The sequence below is a fragment of the Rhizoctonia solani genome, chromosome 10, assembly GCF_016906535.1.
Source record: "Rhizoctonia solani chromosome 10, complete sequence".
Taxonomy (NCBI): domain Eukaryota; kingdom Fungi; phylum Basidiomycota; class Agaricomycetes; order Cantharellales; family Ceratobasidiaceae; genus Rhizoctonia; species Rhizoctonia solani.
Genome location: NC_057379.1, coordinates 2,033,271 through 2,052,233, shown reverse-complemented (window position 1 = coordinate 2,052,233; position 18,963 = coordinate 2,033,271). Strand labels below are relative to the sequence as shown.

The 18,963-nt window shown below is 46.0% G+C and overlaps 6 protein-coding genes across 6 annotated transcripts; 3 read left to right on the top strand and 3 right to left on the bottom strand.

Annotated features, from left to right (window-relative positions):
- Positions 1-78: 78 nt before the first annotated feature.
- RhiXN_08785 (Retrotransposon gag protein) lies at positions 79-2,956 on the bottom strand (the record flags this gene model as incomplete). The annotated part of the gene is made up of 2 exons (XM_043328601.1): positions 79-1,432; positions 2,724-2,956. 2 exons carry the CDS (start codon positions 2,954-2,956, stop codon positions 79-81), a joined length of 1,587 nt encoding a protein of 528 aa, XP_043183986.1.
- Positions 2,957-5,394: 2,438 nt separating this feature from the next.
- On the top strand, positions 5,395-7,505 carry RhiXN_08784 (integrase core domain protein; the record flags this gene model as incomplete). Its single annotated transcript, XM_043328600.1, has 3 exons — positions 5,395-7,078; positions 7,131-7,146; positions 7,196-7,505. The coding sequence occupies 3 exons, from the start codon at positions 5,395-5,397 to the stop codon at positions 7,503-7,505; spliced, it is 2,010 nt and encodes a 669-aa protein (XP_043183985.1).
- A 331-nt stretch (positions 7,506-7,836) lies between these two features.
- On the top strand, positions 7,837-9,429 carry RhiXN_08783 (Retrovirus-related Pol polyprotein from transposon TNT 1-94; the record flags this gene model as incomplete). The annotated part of the gene is made up of 1 exon (XM_043328599.1): positions 7,837-9,429. The coding sequence occupies one exon, from the start codon at positions 7,837-7,839 to the stop codon at positions 9,427-9,429; it is 1,593 nt and encodes a 530-aa protein (XP_043183984.1).
- Positions 9,430-9,789: 360 nt separating this feature from the next.
- Positions 9,790-10,131, top strand: RhiXN_08782 (Copia-like polyprotein/retrotransposon; the record flags this gene model as incomplete). Its single annotated transcript, XM_043328598.1, has 1 exon — positions 9,790-10,131. The coding sequence occupies one exon, from the start codon at positions 9,790-9,792 to the stop codon at positions 10,129-10,131; it is 342 nt and encodes a 113-aa protein (XP_043183983.1).
- A 1,159-nt stretch (positions 10,132-11,290) lies between these two features.
- Positions 11,291-12,009, bottom strand: RhiXN_08781 (uncharacterized protein; the record flags this gene model as incomplete). The annotated part of the gene is made up of 5 exons (XM_043328597.1): positions 11,291-11,322; positions 11,375-11,539; positions 11,591-11,641; positions 11,695-11,805; positions 11,853-12,009. 5 exons carry the CDS (start codon positions 12,007-12,009, stop codon positions 11,291-11,293), a joined length of 516 nt encoding a protein of 171 aa, XP_043183982.1.
- A 1,540-nt stretch (positions 12,010-13,549) lies between these two features.
- RhiXN_08780 (Helicase conserved C-terminal domain) lies at positions 13,550-18,000 on the bottom strand (the record flags this gene model as incomplete). Its single annotated transcript, XM_043328596.1, has 9 exons — positions 13,550-13,635; positions 13,682-13,777; positions 13,831-14,495; positions 14,542-14,588; positions 14,632-16,633; positions 16,682-17,016; positions 17,063-17,183; positions 17,265-17,878; positions 17,926-18,000. The coding sequence occupies 9 exons, from the start codon at positions 17,998-18,000 to the stop codon at positions 13,550-13,552; spliced, it is 4,041 nt and encodes a 1,346-aa protein (XP_043183981.1).
- Positions 18,001-18,963: the final 963 nt, after the last annotated feature.

Sequence of the window (18,963 nt, the reverse complement as noted above, 5' to 3'; positions counted from 1 at the left end):
TAGAGACAAATTCGACAACTGATTCTGATACATGCTTTTCTATAGATGTCACCAAGGGCTTGACGGCAGTCCTTGGCTTTATTCTTTTTCCAACTCAAGAACTTCTCCTATCTTAGCGGCTTCCTTGATTGTGGCTTTCCAGCCATTGGGGCACTGTTTGATCCCGTGGCCCTTTTGACCGCACTTGACGCAAAGGCCAGACGCACGGCGGCGATCTCTTTCCTCCGGGGTAACGTAGTTGGGGTCCTCGGATAAGCGGACCCTGGTGGTAGTGGTGGAGGTAGAGGTGGTTGTAGCAACCGGGGCCTTGGCAGGAGCTTTTTTAGGGCGGTTCTCCTCGTTTTCCCGACGGATATTGTCAATTTTAATTGAGGCGGCAAATATGGCCTCAAGATCATCGTCCGGAATGTTGTCCTTGGTGGACAGGAGTTCCTTCACCTTCCAGTGAAGACCGCGTGTGAACTGGGCAATGAACGCCTCAGTGTTCCAATCAAGTTCCGCCATAAGGTTACGGAACTCGGTGACATACTCAGCCGTGGTTGTGGACTGAGTTAGCGCGGCGATTTTCCTGGCAGCCGCTCTCTTGGCATCGGGGTCTGCGAATGCCTCCTTGAATTTGGCCGTTAAGGCCGGGATAGTGGTGGGAGGGTTTCCCTCGCCCTTGATGATAGTCCCTATGAGGGGTAACGCCCAATCGGCGGCCTTATCTGTCATGTGGTAGAGAATCCACACAACCATCTGCTCTTCTTCATCAAATTGTTCCCTGTGCAGGGCAACCCAGAGAAGCATCCGGTCCAGCCATTGGGTGGCCTTGCGGCCCCTGACATCGCCCTTGTAAGGGTCCGGGAGGTCCATCTTGGGCCGCTTGGCGCTAGATCCTGCGTCGAAGGGGGTCAGAGACCCTAGATGCCTCCTAGGCGTTCCTTGAGGCTCCTTTTTGGGGGGCCTTTGCTCTTCCTCATCTTCTGAATCAAAGCCTGTCCCTCTTGAAGGCCGGAATGGGGCCTTGAGTCCAGGCCTAACCGTGCCTGGAGTGTGGGTTTCTCCTCCCGAGTGGGTGGGAGGAGTGACAGGCCCAGTCGATGGGCCAGGCTGGGCTTGTGGTGCTCCTTGATCTTTATCCCCAAGGAGGTCGGCGGTTTCCTTGCATATGGCTTTGAGCTCAATGAGCTGTTGGCCTTGGGATGTGATTTGGGCCTGCAAGGACCCGACAGTGGCAGTGAGGGCTGTGATAGCCTCGAGGAGAGCGCTAAGGGTTGGCTCTGGTTCCATTCCTGGCAGGTCTCGCAGAGTGGGAGATGGGCTGCGAGTGGGTGGTTGGGAATGGGATGGAATGGAGCGGCGGCTGGAGCGGCTGGTAGGACGGGAGTAGGGATGGGGGACGCCAGAGCGTGTGGATGGAATGATTGAGACGGCGTGGGGATAAAGGTGCCTGTATCAGGACTTATGAGCGGTTTTTATGCAAGGTGTTATTTGCTAACTCCTTGCGTCAAGCACCTAGCGTTGGACAATCCCTACAGCAAATCAACAGATCTGGCAATTGTGATATGTGCGGGTTTTTTGCAAGCGGGTGTTTCAGCTGTCTAGGAGCGCTACTTGCGGAGTTCCGGCGAAACTCGTGTTATGCGGGCGATTAGACACCGTCTGCCTTATAGCAATTTGGTACTATCTGGGACCAACGACTTTTTGATTATTCTAGTCGAAAGGGGAGTCCGTTCAGATGTTTTCCCTCGTGCTAGTACAGGGGCGCTTCTCATTGTTGATCAAGCCTACACCAAGTTGATTTTACAATGTCGTACACCACTGTAAGGTGGGTACTCGCTAGTGGTGGGCGCTTGAGGCCGTAACTACTACAGACACTGCTTATGTAATCTACTTATCTAAGGCTATCTAATACCGCTTAAGGCGGCTTACTACTAACTACTGATGGCAATGGGGCCTGAGGCCTGGAGGTGTGGTAGGTCAAGTAAAGGGGTGAGTGTTACTGTTACTACTGGGGGCCGGCTACTTAGCTGGCTGGCTACCTTCTCTAGTGAATAAGAGACGAGGTAAAATCGACTGGTGTTTCCAAGCGATTTCCCTGCTGTATATATGACAAAGCACACTATCTACATGGTCTGTGCGCGTGAGAGAAAGAAGTATAGAAGGGAAATGAGAAGCGTGCTGCGGACTGCGCAGAAGCGTGGATTTCTCCCAAGCGCCCTTGGCACGGCAACTCGGCGCGGTATCTCGGCATAATAAGCGCCGAGATCACGTGATCGAAAAACATAAGATATCAAGTCCGTAAAAAATACTAGAAATAATAGAAAATTCGTCCGATTCTGATGGTATATGTAAGGAGGTTGTAACAGTCTCTTACCCATTAGAGAAGGTATCCAGCCAGCTAAGTAGCTGGCCCCCAGCAGTCAGAAGTCACTTACCCCCTTTACTTCACTCACCACACCTCCAGGCCTCTGGCCCCTCCGCATTGACAGTAGATAGTTGGTCATTGCCTTAAGCAACTGAGTTAGTCAGTAGTTAGCCTTGATTAGTTAGATTACATAAGCAGTGTAGTAGTACGGCCACAAGTGCCTGCCTCCCACTAGCAAGTACCCACATTACAGTGGTGTACAACATTATTTTTATCTAAGTGCATCCTAAGAGCAGTGTCTAAGTATGTACAATTGTTGTTCATGACTGGTAAGTAGCGCAATGGGTGTCTTGGTATAGGGAGCATTGTCAACCAGGGCTGAGCTGATGAGGAAGTGGAAGGGGTAGATTTGGAGTAGTTGGTCATTGGACCATGTTTGCAAGCATCTTGCTGGGTTCTTGACAACAAAATTGTTGAATCAGGCAACCTGGCAGCATTGGTACTGTTGCTGAGGTCAATAGAGTGATTAGGGGGGGTAAGAGGGTGTTGAGTGGTGGGCTGAAGGGTATCCAAGGCAGTGCTTGTTGACGGCACATGTTTGGACATTGTAGAGCAATGTTCCCTTGTTGTCCAAAGCCCTAGGTCAGATCTAGACAATCTGTGCAAGTGTTCTGGAGGCTTCCACATGCAGTGTTAGTACAACTATAGCAGTAAGACTAAGTACAAGTGATAAGAGACCACAGGTAAGAATTAAAGATGTAACCAACACAAGGCCCTGTGGTGGTCACCAATGTTATAGAGTAGGGTTTTAGGGACTATGTAATTAAGTACAGAATATAGTAAAGTAATTGATAGATTATTTATGTATGGATATGAAAGGCAATGAGCTAGCTATATAAAGGCAAATTAGGTTAGCAATCAGGGTGATCCCTACACTTAACAAGTAATCAAGCAATTACTGCAGATGCAGCTGGTTGGTTATGCTTATATCTGTAATATAAAAGTTAGCATTGAGTCTTAGATACCTACTATAATTTATCTGGATTTGTTAGTAATTTATTTGACTGAGATCACACTAAATTAAAGTGTATATGCCGCTTTCAAGGCCTTAAACTCTCCCAACTGACTTACTCAAGAGGTTCAGGGTTGCCCTAAAGCCTTTCCTAGCCACCCAGTATCTGTTGGGACCTTGCTAGAGGCTATATGCGCCGAGATGCCTTATAGGTTAAGTTCAGTGAGCTTAAGAGGCTAAGAAAGCAAAATAAGACACTCTAAACTAGGTAAAGAAGAGCTAATAGATCTTCAAGTTCACACAAGGGGTAAGAATGGGATTAAAAGAAAGTTGTTATCAAAGGGTCTCCCTCAGGAGCTTTATATACCCCAGAGGGAGAACAAATAACTATATACATGATGTACAAAAGAGGAAGTTACATGAGAGGTACAGTCTGAGCTATTTGATACATAAAGACCAATTAGTCCCAATAAGTCCTAGTGGGATAGACCCAAGGCTATTTACAGAATGCTCTAGAGCATACATGACTAAATTACATAAGTGTGAATGCTAAAAATAACCTTGAGGCAAGGTAGGATCTCATAGAAAAAGCTAGAAACTTAAATGGTTAGTATCTCCATCAATTTGGCTCAGTATCAGACAATTCATTTTTGAGAACTGAGATGCCGGAGCCTCCAACCTATTGGTATTTGTTGGCATAGTAATATGCCTATTTCCCGCTGAGATATTGGCGTTGGTGCGCCCTGCCAACCTTTGGCGCTTATTTGCAATGACTAAGCGCCGGCGCTTGCATGCTTACTTGCACTTGTTCTATGGTCTGTAAGTACCGTTCCTACATATAAATGTATAATAAAAGAAATGCTATAAATCATAGAAATAATTGTATGACCATTTTGCATGATCAGACGTGTATATATGCAAGCGCAATGAGGAAATAAAGTATAAAAGGTCCTATAGCGCCGCCAGTTTCCAAATATAGTAATGTCCATGCCCATATTTGGATAGAGCAAGTATGATTACTCCTGTTTGCACTATTCACTATTGGCAATTAGGGGCGCATATGTCTAAGTTAGTCATTCCATAACATTACCCCTATCCCCCCTAACATACACCCTCACTCCATGTATGACCCTGTCCCCCTAACATACTCCCCCTCAATAGCATTACCCTATCCCCCTAAATTACTTCCCCCCACTAGCATTACCCCTATCCTCCCTAACATACCCCCCTCACTCCATGTATGACCCTGCCCCCCTAATGTACCCCCCTTAACATATCCCCCCTAACATACTCCCCCCACTAGCATTACCCCTGTCCCCCCTAACTTACTTCCCCCCACTAACATTACCCACTATCCTATGCTATATGCTATCCATCCACACACTACCCCTATCCCCCTAACATACCCCCCTCACTAACATTATCCCCAATCCTATGCAATCCATGTATGCACTACCCCTATTCCCCTGCCCACTACCTGTACCCCCCTGAGTATCATTATCCCCTATGAACATGCACCCCTTGTAATATTTATTAACATTTACCCCTATTTTACACCCCATACTTTCCCCTATACTAATATAATACATACCCCTATTCCCTCACTACCATCCCCCCTACCATTATACTATCCCCTACCCCCCTTCCCGGCCATCCCCCTCCCCCTGAGCTGAGGCCGTATGTGTTGAAATATCTTGTAAATACTAGATTCTTCTAGTATGTTCTATGCGCAGTAATCGAGTCAGTAAGTACGAGTCATTCAGTGCGCAGTCATATGCGCAGCAATTTACCATATGACTTGGTAGGTTTCTTGGGATATATAAAGGCCCGCACACAAGCCCTCTATCCTCACCTCTCTCCTAATTCTCTTTTACTGTCTTTACTTTTGTATACGATTTAGTTTAGTTTAGTAATACATTTATATATACATCTATATACATAAGATTTCAACAGGTTATGAGCCCCGATTGTACGCTCAATAACCAACTGTAGATAGATAGATATATAACACACTTACTCGAGTACATTAAACATGGCCGAAGCTGTAGCAAGCACTTCAGCCCCCGGTGCAGCTAGCGGAACGCACCGGATTGCACCCCTTCGGGGAACTGAGAATTATAATATGTGGCGCATACAGATGGAAGACATATTATCAGATCTTGATCTATATGGCTACGTAAACAAGACGATTATTGCACCTAGCAAGACTGTACTGAAAACCGAAAGAAACCGGAAAGATGACGAGGGCAAACCATTGCCCGACTATGAATATACAGCAACTAACGACGAGTACACGAAATGGGTTAAAGCCGACCGAAAAGCATTATCTAATATAAGATTAAGAGTCGACGGAAGTGTACTAAACCTAATACAAGGATGCACAACGTCCGCCGACGCTTGGAACGCCCTCGCGACGACTTACCAAGTCAAGGGAACGGTCGGACTCATTGACCTACAAAGAAAGTTTTTCAGTCACCGAATGACTGATGGCGAAGACATTGAGGAACACATCCAACGCATGCGCGGATGGTTCCAGCGAATAAACAATATTAGTCCCGGCTCATGCACTGAAGCCGACTGGATCACAACATTGATTGCGAGCTTACCTGACTCATGGGATTCATTCTCCCAATCAGTAAGTTTCCAATTCGATTTACAAGATAACAGCGCGTTATCAAACCAAGTAAATGACATTAGATCGCGCACAACAGCCGAAGCACATAGAAAGAATGCCCGAAACCCAGAAGGGAAAGCATTCTTTAGTACAAACAAAGCAAGCTTCAATAAACCTATACGTACCGGCAGTAAGGGACCAGATAAGTCCAAGTCTAAATGCAACAACTGCGGTAAGATAGGACACTGGGCAGCCAAATGTAGGGGCCCAGGTGGAGGTGCATACAAACCCGGTCAGAACAATGGCAAAGGAACAAATAGAAAGTTCAACGCACCAAACAAAGCCCGAAACGGCAATGCAAGGACGCATATAGCCGTTGAGGACAATAACAGCCGTGCCGACTACGCGTTCTCAACCCTTGAGAATTCGAATATATATGGAAGTAAGCCAACAAACACCTGGATCGCCGATAGTGGAACGACGACTCACATAGCAAACAATAGAAGCCTATTCAGTGAGTATAATCGATCGACAGGATATGTTACAGGCGTGACTGGTAAGGAGCCCATATTGGGCCGAGGTACAGTGGAGCTATTATGCTTAGCCGACCCAGACAAAGATGAATATAGAAGTATCAAACTTACTAATGTAGCATATGTGCCGAGCTCCCCGGCAAACCTTATCAGCTTATCGCTAGTAACCGATAAAGGCTATCGGATATCAATGGATTGGGACCAATTAGTCATATACAGTGCAAACAATGATCCGATCACTTACGGATCAAAACTGAGTGATCGCAAACACGGAAATTTATGGAAAATCAGTGGAACAGCAGTTAGTAAGGAAACAGCAAGAATGAAGAAAACAACCAATGAGTTGGCGCTGATGAAACAAACCGGTCGAACTTGGTTCGAATGGCACAAAACGCTAGGACATATTAGTCCGCAAGCTCTCCAACGCCTGAAAAGCACCGAAGCGATCAAAGGAATGGAAATAAACGAAGACAAAGAAGGACTCAACTTCGAATGCGAAGTATGCATACAAGCAAAGGCACATACACGACCATATCCAAATGAATCGGCAACAAAAATATCCGATATTGGTGAGTTAATAGTTACCGATGTATGGGGACCCGCGCGTACACTCTCAATCAGCCGATACAGATACTATGTATCATTCACAGACGTAGCTACAAGATTTACTGCCTGGGATTCCTTAGGCACAAAGACGAAACGCTGAATGAATATAAGGCATTTGAAGCAATGTTAAATACACAAAAAGAAAAGAAAATAAAGAAAGTCCGTTTCGATAACGGAGGCGAGTTTGTGAACAAAGAATGGATTGAGTATGCGGCACAGAAAGGGACGATATTAGAAACAAAGGCCCCGCATTCATCTCAGCAAAACGGTATAGCTGAGAGATTAAACTGGACACTCACCAATAAGGCGCGAGCAATGATGCTCGAGTCAAACGCGCCAAAATTCCTATGGAACGAGGCGATCGCATACGCCTGTTACCTTAAGAATTGAGTTCCGACACAAGTGCACAGAACGTTTTGGATGACTCCATTCGAGTCATTTTGGGGCAAGAAACCGAATGTTAGTACATTAAGACCGTGGGGAAGTAAATGCTACGTACTAGATCAAACCGGAGATCGATCTAAGTTAGACGCGAAAGCATTCCAAGCGATATTGTTGGAATATCGGAAGTACAAGGCAAAAGCTGGAGATACTACAAATCAGGACTGAACAGGATATTACACTCGAGGAACATTACCTTTCCGAGAGTAAACACGGTTAGTGAAGAACCCGGAATGACCAGGATTGGGGAGATACAGTCGCTCCGCCCGCTGAGGGGGAGATGACTCATGCCGACAGCGCTGCGGAACGACCGAAAGAACCTGCTGGAACAGGGGGAGTGCATACAGTCAGCAAGGAAGAAAAGAGTGACTTGAACAAACCTGTAGATATAAAAAGTGAGCCTAAGATTGAACAAAAAGCATCCAACAAACCAACGAAACTCACTCACAATAATGTACTTAAACCTTATACTACTCGTTCTCACTCTGCTATGCGCATTAACCCTAGCGCGACTACGAATGCACTACAACAACTCAACACACTTACGTCCGGAACCAACAACGCAGGAGTCCAAACCCGCAGTCGGAATCCTAATGTTGCTCCCATCAAACTCGACAACGTGCAAGGAGGGATTACCCTCAAGATCCGGCACCCTCCCATGTCCGGTCAGTCAGGTTCTCAGCCAAAGAACGAAACTGCTAACCTTTTAATAGAGTTCTCCGATGTCCCTATCACGCCCAGCGACCCCAATAGCTCCGACGACACTGTACCTAGCGCATACAACTTCTTCGACAGTCCCTCCACCGTACTACCCACCGATACCGGCACCCCGGACCTTACCTACTCGATGGTCACCCCAACAACACCCGAACCAACCATCGACAAACTTTGCGAACAATTCGAACAGCTATACCTCAATGAACCATCGATCCCCAAACAGCCGAACCCCACCTTGGCGTCGTCCGGAGATATGGAACCAACGTGGACGTTCATCAACAATGAACCGCCGACGCCGACGACCAACAGTCCTACCGTTGCGGAGGCGCTATCCGGGCCAAACGCAGAGGAATGGTGGAAGGCGATGGCCAAGGAGGTCAGCACCCTCAAACGAATGGGAACGTACGAACTAACAGACTTACCACCCGAACGCAAGGCGATGGGGAACAAATGGGTCCTTGTACTCAAGCACGACGAGAACGGCACACCCATCCGACACAAGGCAAGACTTGTAGCCCAAGGATTTAGTCAGCAACCCGGCATTGATTTTGACAAGACATTCGCACCCGTCGTACGTCTTGATTCAATCCGTACGCTCGTATCAATCGCTAACCAGTACGATTGGGATATACGACAGCTCAATGTAAACTCGGCTTACCTACACGCCGAAGTTGACGAAGATTTATACATGCAGCAAATCCCTTATTTTAGCGACGGTACGAACAAAGTGTTAAAATTAAAGCGATCAATTTACGGACTGAAACAAGCAGGACGGATGTGGAATAAACTATACAACACAAAGCTGAAAGCAATCGGATACACACCATGCTTTACCGACGCATGTGTATACCACCGAATCAACAACATTAACGGTGAGCTGTGTGTGTCAATCATAGCTACACATGTTGACGATTCAATTGTCATATCATCGCCGAACCACTCTGATATTACAATATCCGAACTCTTGCGCGCATTTGACATGCGCGACCTCGGACCGATACATCACTTCCTTGGAATAGCATTCCAACGCGATCGTAAGAATGGCATCATCACACTCAACCAAGCAGCATATATTAACTCACTAGTTGATTATGCAGGCCTTGCAGAAGCTTACCCCGCCGACACTCCTTTTAGCCCGACCGTACAACTCACTTGATACAAAGGAGTCAAACCAAAGTTCAATTATGGTACATACATTGGTAAGCTACTGTATGCCGCCCTATGCACACGACCAGACATAGCTTACGCTGTTGCACACCTCGCACAATTTACTTCGTGCTTTGGTCCGGCGCACGTGACAGCAGTTAAGCGCCTAGTACGCTACCTAAAGGGCACACCGGCTCTTGGGATAACATATCGCCGATCAAACGAAGACTTCGGCGAATTAGGCTATTCCGACGCCGATTGGGGAAGCAACTTACTAGATCGTAAGTCTGTTTCCGGTCATGTGTTTATGCTTGGAGGAGCTGCTATATCTTGGTCAGCTAAGAAGCAAGCAACTGTCGCCTTATCGACAATGGAAGCGGAGTATATGGCGTTATCTCACGCATGTACTCAAGCTATGTGGCTCCGTCAATTTTTTGAGGAATTACAATACGTTGCTGACACACCAACATTAATCGTTTCAGACAACCTCGCTGCGCTCGCTCTGTCCGAAGAATCGCAATTCCATGGACAATCAAAACACATCGACATCCGACACCACTTCATGCGAGATCTCATAGAGAAACGCAAGGTAGCTACACTGTACGTACCAACTAAAGAAAACTTAGCCAACGCTTTTACTAAAGCGTTACCCGCACCACAGTTTAGTTATCTAATGCAAGGAATCATGGGCAAGCCGATGAGCGAAGGATAATTAATTAGCTGAAGATTTTTTAATTACACGAATAACTGAAATAATGAAACTGGGATCTATAACGATTGTAAATGAATAAGATTGAATTAATTGAATGTATCGACACTTACTCGATTAAGGGGGAGTGTTGAAATATCTTGTAAATACTAGATTCTTCTAGTATGTTCTATGCGCAGTAATCGAGTCAGTAAGTACGAGTCATTCAGTGCGCAGTCATATGCGCAGCAATTTACCATATGACTCGGTAGGTTTCTTGGGATATATAAAGGCCCGCACACGAGCCCTCTATCCTCACCTCTCTCTCTAATTCTCTTTTACTGTCTTTACTTTTGTATACAATTTAGTTTAGTTTAGTAATACATTTATATATACATCTATATACATAAGATTTCAACAGTATGTTACTCATATGTTAGGACCCACGTGCTCTGCGTGCTGGCACCGTCAGTGACACAATACTACACAGCACTTCAGCTGTTTTTTTTCTGAGGCTGGGCTGACCGGTTGGACTTAGGAAAGGGTCAGGTTGGACTTAGATAAGATAAGAGTCAGGCCTAGACCAAGCAAGGGACCCGGTAAGACGCCACCAGCGTAGATAAGATTCAGACTGTAGATAGATAAGACTTAGAATGGGGACCGATTGTCAGGGTCCATTGCAAATACAGGCGCGCAAGGATTGACCAACTTGGTCGCGTTGACTTAGAGATTCCTACTACCTTGCGACATTCCACAGGTTGACAGACAGCACTCCCAATAATGACAAGTAATAAATTTACTGAAAGTGCACTTGAGAGGGCTTGCAGGGTGGGTACACAAAGTTTGAAGCTCAACAAAAATCGAAATTAATTCAATTATCTCAGACCAAGGAAGGGTTAGGATTCTATGAAGAGCTACCCACAATGGTTCGTAGTCTGGTTGGTATCTGAGCTCAAGTTTGGCTAATGATTTAATCTGTTTCTTCCCACCGCACAGGCTCATGATTGAGTTGCACGTATGAGTCCAATACTAAGTGAGTGGTCCAAAAAATTACAGGTAATTAAACAGTGACCATTGCGACACTCCTCTCCACTTGGGAGAGCAGCTCAATTGACACTATTTTTGGCTTGATTGTCGAGTGAGTTATAAGTTCCGATCCTTCTGCCTTTGCCTTTACCTTTCTTCAAGCCGCTGACAACTTTTGATTTTGCTTTTCTACGTCAACAGTATGTCAGTAAGTTATAAAATTATCAACACACTTTCTCACTTTGTATAACAGCAGGGGGAACGCCCCTATTCTCCTGCTCATTCTGCCCGCCTCCTTTGTACTCTTTGCCCTCGCTCTCGCTAGCCAATTTATCCGGACCGGAATCTTCGCCCCCCGAGTCGGAATTTTTCCTGCTTGAGTCCGAGTCTGAGCTTGAACAAGATCCTGCATACATCGTGAGTACTGCGCCATTATTTAGTACTTTAGCCACTGTACCTTCCCCCGAGTCACTCAGGTAAGACTCCTCCACTGCTTGTGAGCGTGTTGCTATGATGCAAGGTGAGCGAACGCCGCCCATAGTTCGTTCCATTTGTGCTTACCACTTGAAAAGTCCGGTGCACGCAAGGGATTACTGCGTGGCGGAGGTATGTCCACCATAGGCCTCCACGCAGAAGACTCAGGCGTGGGGTATACAGAGTCAGCACGGGGGTCTGGAACTTTGGTGAGCGTTGATTTCAATAGCATACATTTCACTCACGAGTATCCCCAGGCGGCGCAGGTCTATATACAGCCCGAGAAAGGCTCTGTGAGCGCCCATTCTTGATGCCTCTCCCCCAATCCAAGCCGCCGGAATTAGGAGGCGATACGCACGGGGGATGAAACGTTCTCTTCCGCACTGCTTTTGACGCTGACATAATTTTTGTGATTTAAATAGAACACAGGCGCGAGTCGAATTAAGTGGTCGTGGTGGGAGGGAGAAGCTGAAGGCTGGGTTGTGCTGTCCGAACGTTTTCATTTGAATATAGGTACAAACAACGCGCACACGGCAAAATGAAGCATAAAGGCGTCCTGATTTAGCGAAGGGATTTACATGGGGACTAAATTAGGAAAAATTGTATAATATACAAATATATGCGAATATATGCAGTGGATTAAACTGACACAATGTGTGCGGGCGAACGGCGGTAGTTAAATGTCTAATCTGGACAAGAGTCAGATCAGTCTAAGATTGGGCCAGATAACCGGTGTCATTCTGAACCTGGCCTTGCCTGATCTATTGAATCTAATCTGCGAGTGATCTACATCTTATATAAGTCCAACCTGACCCTACCCTAAGTCCGACTGGTCAGCCCAGCCTCAGAAAAAAAATTGCTGAAGTGCTGTGTGAGCGCTGAGGGAAGGGTTTGACCTAATGTTAATGTTAGTCCACTGAAATAGGTGGTTCTTTCCCGCGACTTTGCGTCAACAATAACCCGCACAATTGTTTCCCGTTTTAAACTACCGAAATTGTTTTTCAGTATATTGTCTCCCTTTCCGTTACCCGCATGCACTCGTGGATTTGATCCTCGATGTTGTCCAATGTACGTAGCATTTAAATAGTTGATACAAACCGCTTAAACCACTGCGGATTTCTACCTTGTTCACTTACTAGTCGGCTATCGTATTTGGAGCCCGGTATCCCCTCACATCTACTGGAAGATATATACATTTAACCCGTCCGACTTTGTCAGGTTTGAAAGGCACAACTGACATTTCCAAGTGCGTAAGACAAATGGTACACGTGCAATTGCTAAATAGTCACTCTAGAGGATCAGCAAGAAAACAATGCCAAGTGAGTGCGTGGAAAAAAGAAGAAGAAGCTAGGACACACATATATATATGCGCATGCAGTCAGCTGATAATGGAGAGCGTGCGTTAACTTTGGTTCTGTCCACGTATGGACTCAATTAGGAGAAAAGTCGCAAACCCTTCTATCGACAAAGAGTGCCCAGATAACCAGACATTGCGCATTTGTCAGTGAGCATTCAGTATTCCCTCGCTTCTCCTTTGATGCTACCTGAGCCAGCCAGCGAAAGAATGATGCTGCGGAGATAATTTTATCTTGAATATCAAACGTTTCGCCAATGAGTTTTTGACGGTCACTGTTGCTAAAATACCACCAGACAATTTGCTGTGGTACATCCTTCAAGTTGCAATCGGGCGCTTTGAAATCAATCGATTTATGGGCCCAAATATTAGAGGATGGCCACCAGCAAAAAAAGCATATTCCTGCTCTTTGTGGAAATGATATCATATTTTTTGCCATTTCTAGTGTCATGCCTTCAAATGTGTGATTTTCCATCCTCCAAGTACGAAAAGAAGCCGAAGGGCATGCTTCCAGGCTGTGGTCCTGTGGATATTTATGGTTAAGGATACACCAGATGCATTTCCCAATAAGGTATGTCTTGGCTTGTACTAGTGCATCAAGGCAAAATGGTGCTGCTCGAGTGATAGTGGATGCTGAGTGTTGACGTGCTTCTGCAGTTTGCCGGGTTGAATTACTGGCTCGGAAGTCAGCTGCCCACTTAGCAGCCAAGATGGATTGACCAATAGGGGCCGCTGGCTCAAGTAGCGGAGGCAAGATCATAGTAATAGATTGAGTTGTTTCCGGCTGCTTAGATGTTGCTTTCAGTTGTATGCTTGCTATCAAAAGCAAATTATGAGCAGGCACGGTTCTATGTCTGGTGTCCACCTACTGGAGGCTTCTTCATGGCTTGTTGACGGTCCAATCAAGGTGGCATTCCGTCTTGGGGGGTGGATTGAATTTGTGCATACGTCACGTGGTATCTCGTGAAGAATCAGGAGGTTTGGATCCCGAACTTGATTTGTACTTGGTGGCTCTTCTGGACCCGCCAGAGCAATTCCATCTCTATGGGTAGCCCTCAGATGAGCGCTGCGGCATCGGAAACAATCACGGAAGTTGATTCCCCCAGAACACGAAACTGCAATATTCTCCCCGTCGAACCACCTGGACATTGTGAGTTGAATGCACTCCTCTTCATCCAGCATGTAATCTATTATGGGTTTACCCCTGTAATTATTACCAATTGATGGTAAGCGAGGATCCCAGTGGACTGTAATAGAGACCGCAGGGAGATCATCACGGCCACCACGCCCCGATCCTTGCTGGAAGTCATCAGGCCCGTAGGGAGGTCCCCAGTGAAATACGCCCCTCACCGCCTTGTGGTTGAGTCCAGTGCCCACTGCTGTAGTCCCAACCAAGATTTGGCTCCTCCCAGAAGTCCAGTCTAAGAGATTTCGGGTTGCTTCCTCATTAAAATCCTGATTAAGAGCGCTACAGTAGCCGTAGGCTCCAAAGGTACGCGCCCAGTCCTTAACTTCTTTGTTGTTTGACATATAACTAAAAGACCTTCGCCTGGGAGTAGAAGAGATTGAAAGTGTTTCACCTGTCTGATGAATGCAATTCGAGCCTCTGCCTCAGTTGAGTAACGAGCTATGTGGTACTCAATGTTAGGGCGTTGTGTTGGCTCACGCACTACAGTGAACAATGGGCGTCCCAGGGATTCATGTAAATTGTCTTCCATTGATGGAGGAATAGTAGCAGACAGTCCAAGAATAGGAACACCTTGTCGTGTCAGGGCCTGGAGTAAGATCATACACGGTCGAAAGTCTGCTTGAGTAACTGCTACATGGACCTCGTCAAACACAATGCGATTGAGGTTTCTGCGGTTTTGGTCAATCCATATCTGGCATTCAGGGCGGACAAAGGTGTCCACTGTGACTGCCACTAGCCCTACATTCTCATTTAGGAGTAACCTGGGTTCCCACTCAACCATTCGCAAACTACGTCCTAGTTGTCTATCTGAGCGAAGTAGGTTGTTGTGACGCTCCTCTGCGGCATGAAGCTGATCCTTGTACAATGCTACAAATGGAAAAAGAACCAAAGTGAAGCCGGATTCAATAAGCGGGAGGCAGCCAAAAAGGACTGATTTCCCACCCCCCGTGGGAAGAATCACGAGCAAGGAGCGCTCACGAGCAAGGGCATGAACTAGCGCTTGCCCCTGACTCACAGAGCGCCAGCTCGCATTGCTATCGCCTTGATATCGTTTTAGGAGGACCAGGTGTTTGGGTTCAACTAGCCTTGCGGCAGGCGGAGAGTTATTGTAAACTCGAATGGACTTCCCAGTGGCTAGTATTGTATCGACCATGTGCTGACCAATATGTTGAGATAATTGGCTAATGAGAGCCTTGTCTTGTAACGCTTCAAGAACGGCCTGGGTGATATCGGATTTGGATATAGATGACGGGCGCATAGTGGATGAATGTGAACTTATGACTTCATCTGCGGCAACAGCCTCGCTTGTTTCAGTATTGCTAAGAACACCAGCAGGGAATAGTATCTGAGCCCATCGAAGTGAGCAGTAAACACTTTTAATCACCGAAGTTGGAGAGAGTAGGTGGATTTCCGACGCGTCAATGGCGTAGACATCGTTTCCTGTATCACTTGTATGCCCTGACTGGGTATCTACCACAGCCATAGCTTCTTGGATTGGGGCAAAGGCCTCTGGCATGAGTTTTCGTTGACAGGCAATGACAAAATGGCGGAAGGCCCTAATTCCCAGTGATACTCCAAGCCCCTGAGTAAACCAAGTGCGGAGACGATCAGACAGTTGGGTAGATGTCATTTCAACTCCACGTATGGGAAAGGCTGAAGTCTCTTGTACAATACGGGCTAAGGGACCTCTCGAACGCTCCACTAAGATTCCAGCTAATGGGCGTGCCAATGCATTAATGATTAAAAAGAGACGACCAACTCGCCAGGGCACTGCGTGAGCAACAACTCGGTCAAGACCAGTCATACTGGTGGTCTTGCTATAGAGAAGAACAAAAACAAGGGTACCTGGGCGCCATGCATATACCCCTCGAACTCTATAAGGTGTATTGACCAGTTTAAGAAGACAGGACTCTACACCACAAGCAGGCTGGCCGCCAACAGCATGTATCAAGGTGCAAAGTTCTAAAGTACATTCATCATAGATGTTTAGCCATTCGGCTACGGACTTTTCATCCCAGGTAATGGAAGCTTTTTCATCATTGGATTTGTGCAAACCGCGTGCTAAGCGTCCAGGTCGATACTTAAAAATGGCATCAATCAAATTGAACTGCATTGCAGAAAAAGGATTTTTAGGATCCGTGAGGAAGGAATATCCTGAACGTGTCTCGGAAAATTCATCGTGAATATGAGTTTGTTCAGTCGTAGTAAAGCCTATATCAGCTAGAGGTATATCCATCAGTAAGCCCCCTGATCCATGAACCAGTTCTTCAAGGCGATCTAGGCGGTCTTTGAGCATCTTCTGGTAGTCATGAAAGTCTACTGCAGAGCCATCAATAGAGAGTGCAGTACGACTAGTCCACATGACGTTGGGGAGGAAAGATGTTGTCCTTGCATAACGAGAGGCATGAGCAGTAGCTAAACAGATATGAGCAAATGGAGTGAGTTGATCATCAGCCAAGGCATTTCCAAGACTTGAGAGTACACTATTGTTTCTGTTGAGCAAAGCAATGATGTGAAAAGCAGGTGCTTACAAATGAGCAGTGACGGGATCCCCACTGTTGCTCCGCTCAATAGCACGGTCCACTGACCAGGCCAAAAGCATTTGTCTGATAATGTATTTAATCATTGTAAGGTTGTGCAACATGTTACTAGGAGATACAAATGTCCCATCTAGCCGCAGATTCAAGAGGCATCCAAAGCGGGTGGTTGGGTCATCCAGTTGATCTTTCTCCAGGTGGGCAAATGACTCTTGCAAGGGTTCGGGAGCCCAAAAACTTCTAGCCATGCGAAGGATGATATATCGAATCCCTAGCTTTCTAGCCTTTGCATGTTTGTGACACCATTGCAATGCATATGTACATACATCCTTTTGGGAAAGGTAAGATAAATTTATCAAACTCATGGCAACATACCTTTTGACGATCAGTGAAAGTTACCACGTAGTCTGAGTCTCCTGCGTTCTGGCGTTGAAAAAGCCGGAGTACAAAACAAACCCATCTGCTGAGTAACTGGCCATATGATTCAACAACTGTTCTGTCTAATCTTTTAAATTCCGAAGTCAACCTAACAATATAAATACTAGATTCAAACAAGAAAGCTAAACATGACACTCACCCTTTGCCTGTGTCTACAAGTAGCTTTCTTAAGATCCCCGATCGTCCATCAAGCAATTCTTGTTCAGAGAGAAAAACCTTCTTAGCTTCGTCAGCAATCTCCCTGAGTAAATCAGGTTGACAGTTGTTGGTTGCAGCTGCTGGATATTCAATTAACAAGCGAAGGAATTCTGGATTGCGATCAGAGACATGTGCTGCCCACCCAGTCCAGTACAAGGCAGGTTGCGTGTCCTTGAGTGTTTGGCCAGTGGAAAGAGGAGCCGAGGCCACTGTAAAACGATTTTTCATGATTTGGCAAAGCTCTTCTGCTGTTGCTGACCTCGTAATATAGGGGGCGTCTGATGCAACATCCACAACTAGCGTCTCATCCACCTCAAAATGGTAGCTGTTGTTGCTCCATCCATTACAGAAGGTTTGCGTGTATACCAAACTTTGATGATCCTCTCGGTTCTGGAAATTTTGGGCATGCTTTGTACGAAAATGATTGTCACGCCTACTGGTTGAAGTACCAAAGAAGGGGTTGTAGGAATAACACAAGTCACAACTCCATGCCTCAATGACCTTCAAAGCAACAAATGGTTTTATGGGTTTGCTGGGGCGGGGGTATTCAGAGAGCTAATGTGATATTAACATACAAAATGCACTAGACAAGGGAGACTTACTAAGCCCAGAAAAACATTATGGACCTTGAGTATCTCCTCAATCCTAGAAGAAGATATATCCCTTGGGTTATCCATATGAGTGTGTGCATGTGCTGCACTTGTTGGGAAAGAAAGCAGGAAAAACGATGGACACTTGATACACCCAGCTAGGTCTGTTCCTTTAAGTATGCCCATGCCAATAGAACGTAAGTGGCCATTACTTAGAACCCCAGGATAGTCTGGGACTGTCTCAAGTGGACTTGCCAACATATATTGTTTAAGTGAAGGGGTGATGGTGGTAGGCTTGGTCTATTTCAACAAGGCTGTGCAGTGCACATGATGTTGGATAGAAAATTTTATACTGCATAGCCCCTAGGAATTTGATTATGTTTGTGTCTGGCTAAGTTGGTACCATTGCTTAGCAGAGATTATTGTTTAAATAGCTTAATATAAAGTGGGTATGTTTGCAGAAGGACTTTAGAATGATTGAGGCGTTCTAAAGCTGAGTTTGGATTTGTGGACAACCTTGGATGCATTTTGCACTGAGAGATTGTGTGTGAAATTGCCTTGGAAACAGTTTGGGAGTGCAAGGAAGGGGTGTCCTAAAGGTTTGTAACAATGGTTTGGAAGGGGGAGCTAACCCCCCCCCCTCCTTCTAAACTTTAAAACATACCATTGGCTGACTACCTGTAAGGCAAAGTCAGCAATCTAGAACAAAATTCAGAAGTCAGAGCACTCTAGATTATTTGGATGTAAATACAGACCCTGGGTATAAGATGAAATTCAGTTGTATCCACCAGAATTGGACCTGCAGAGCACTTCTAAAATATCAGTTGTGCAGATCAACACCTATTTCAGTAGACTAACATTAACATTATGTCAAACCCCTCCCTCAGCACTGATGGTATTCTGTCACTGATGGTGCCAGCATGTGGACTGCACAGGTCCTAACATATAGGTAACATAAGGCCCCAGCACAGGGGGAGGGGGATGGCCAGGAAGGTGAGTAGGGGGTAATATAATGGTAGGGGAGATGGTAGTGAGGGGATAGGGGTATAT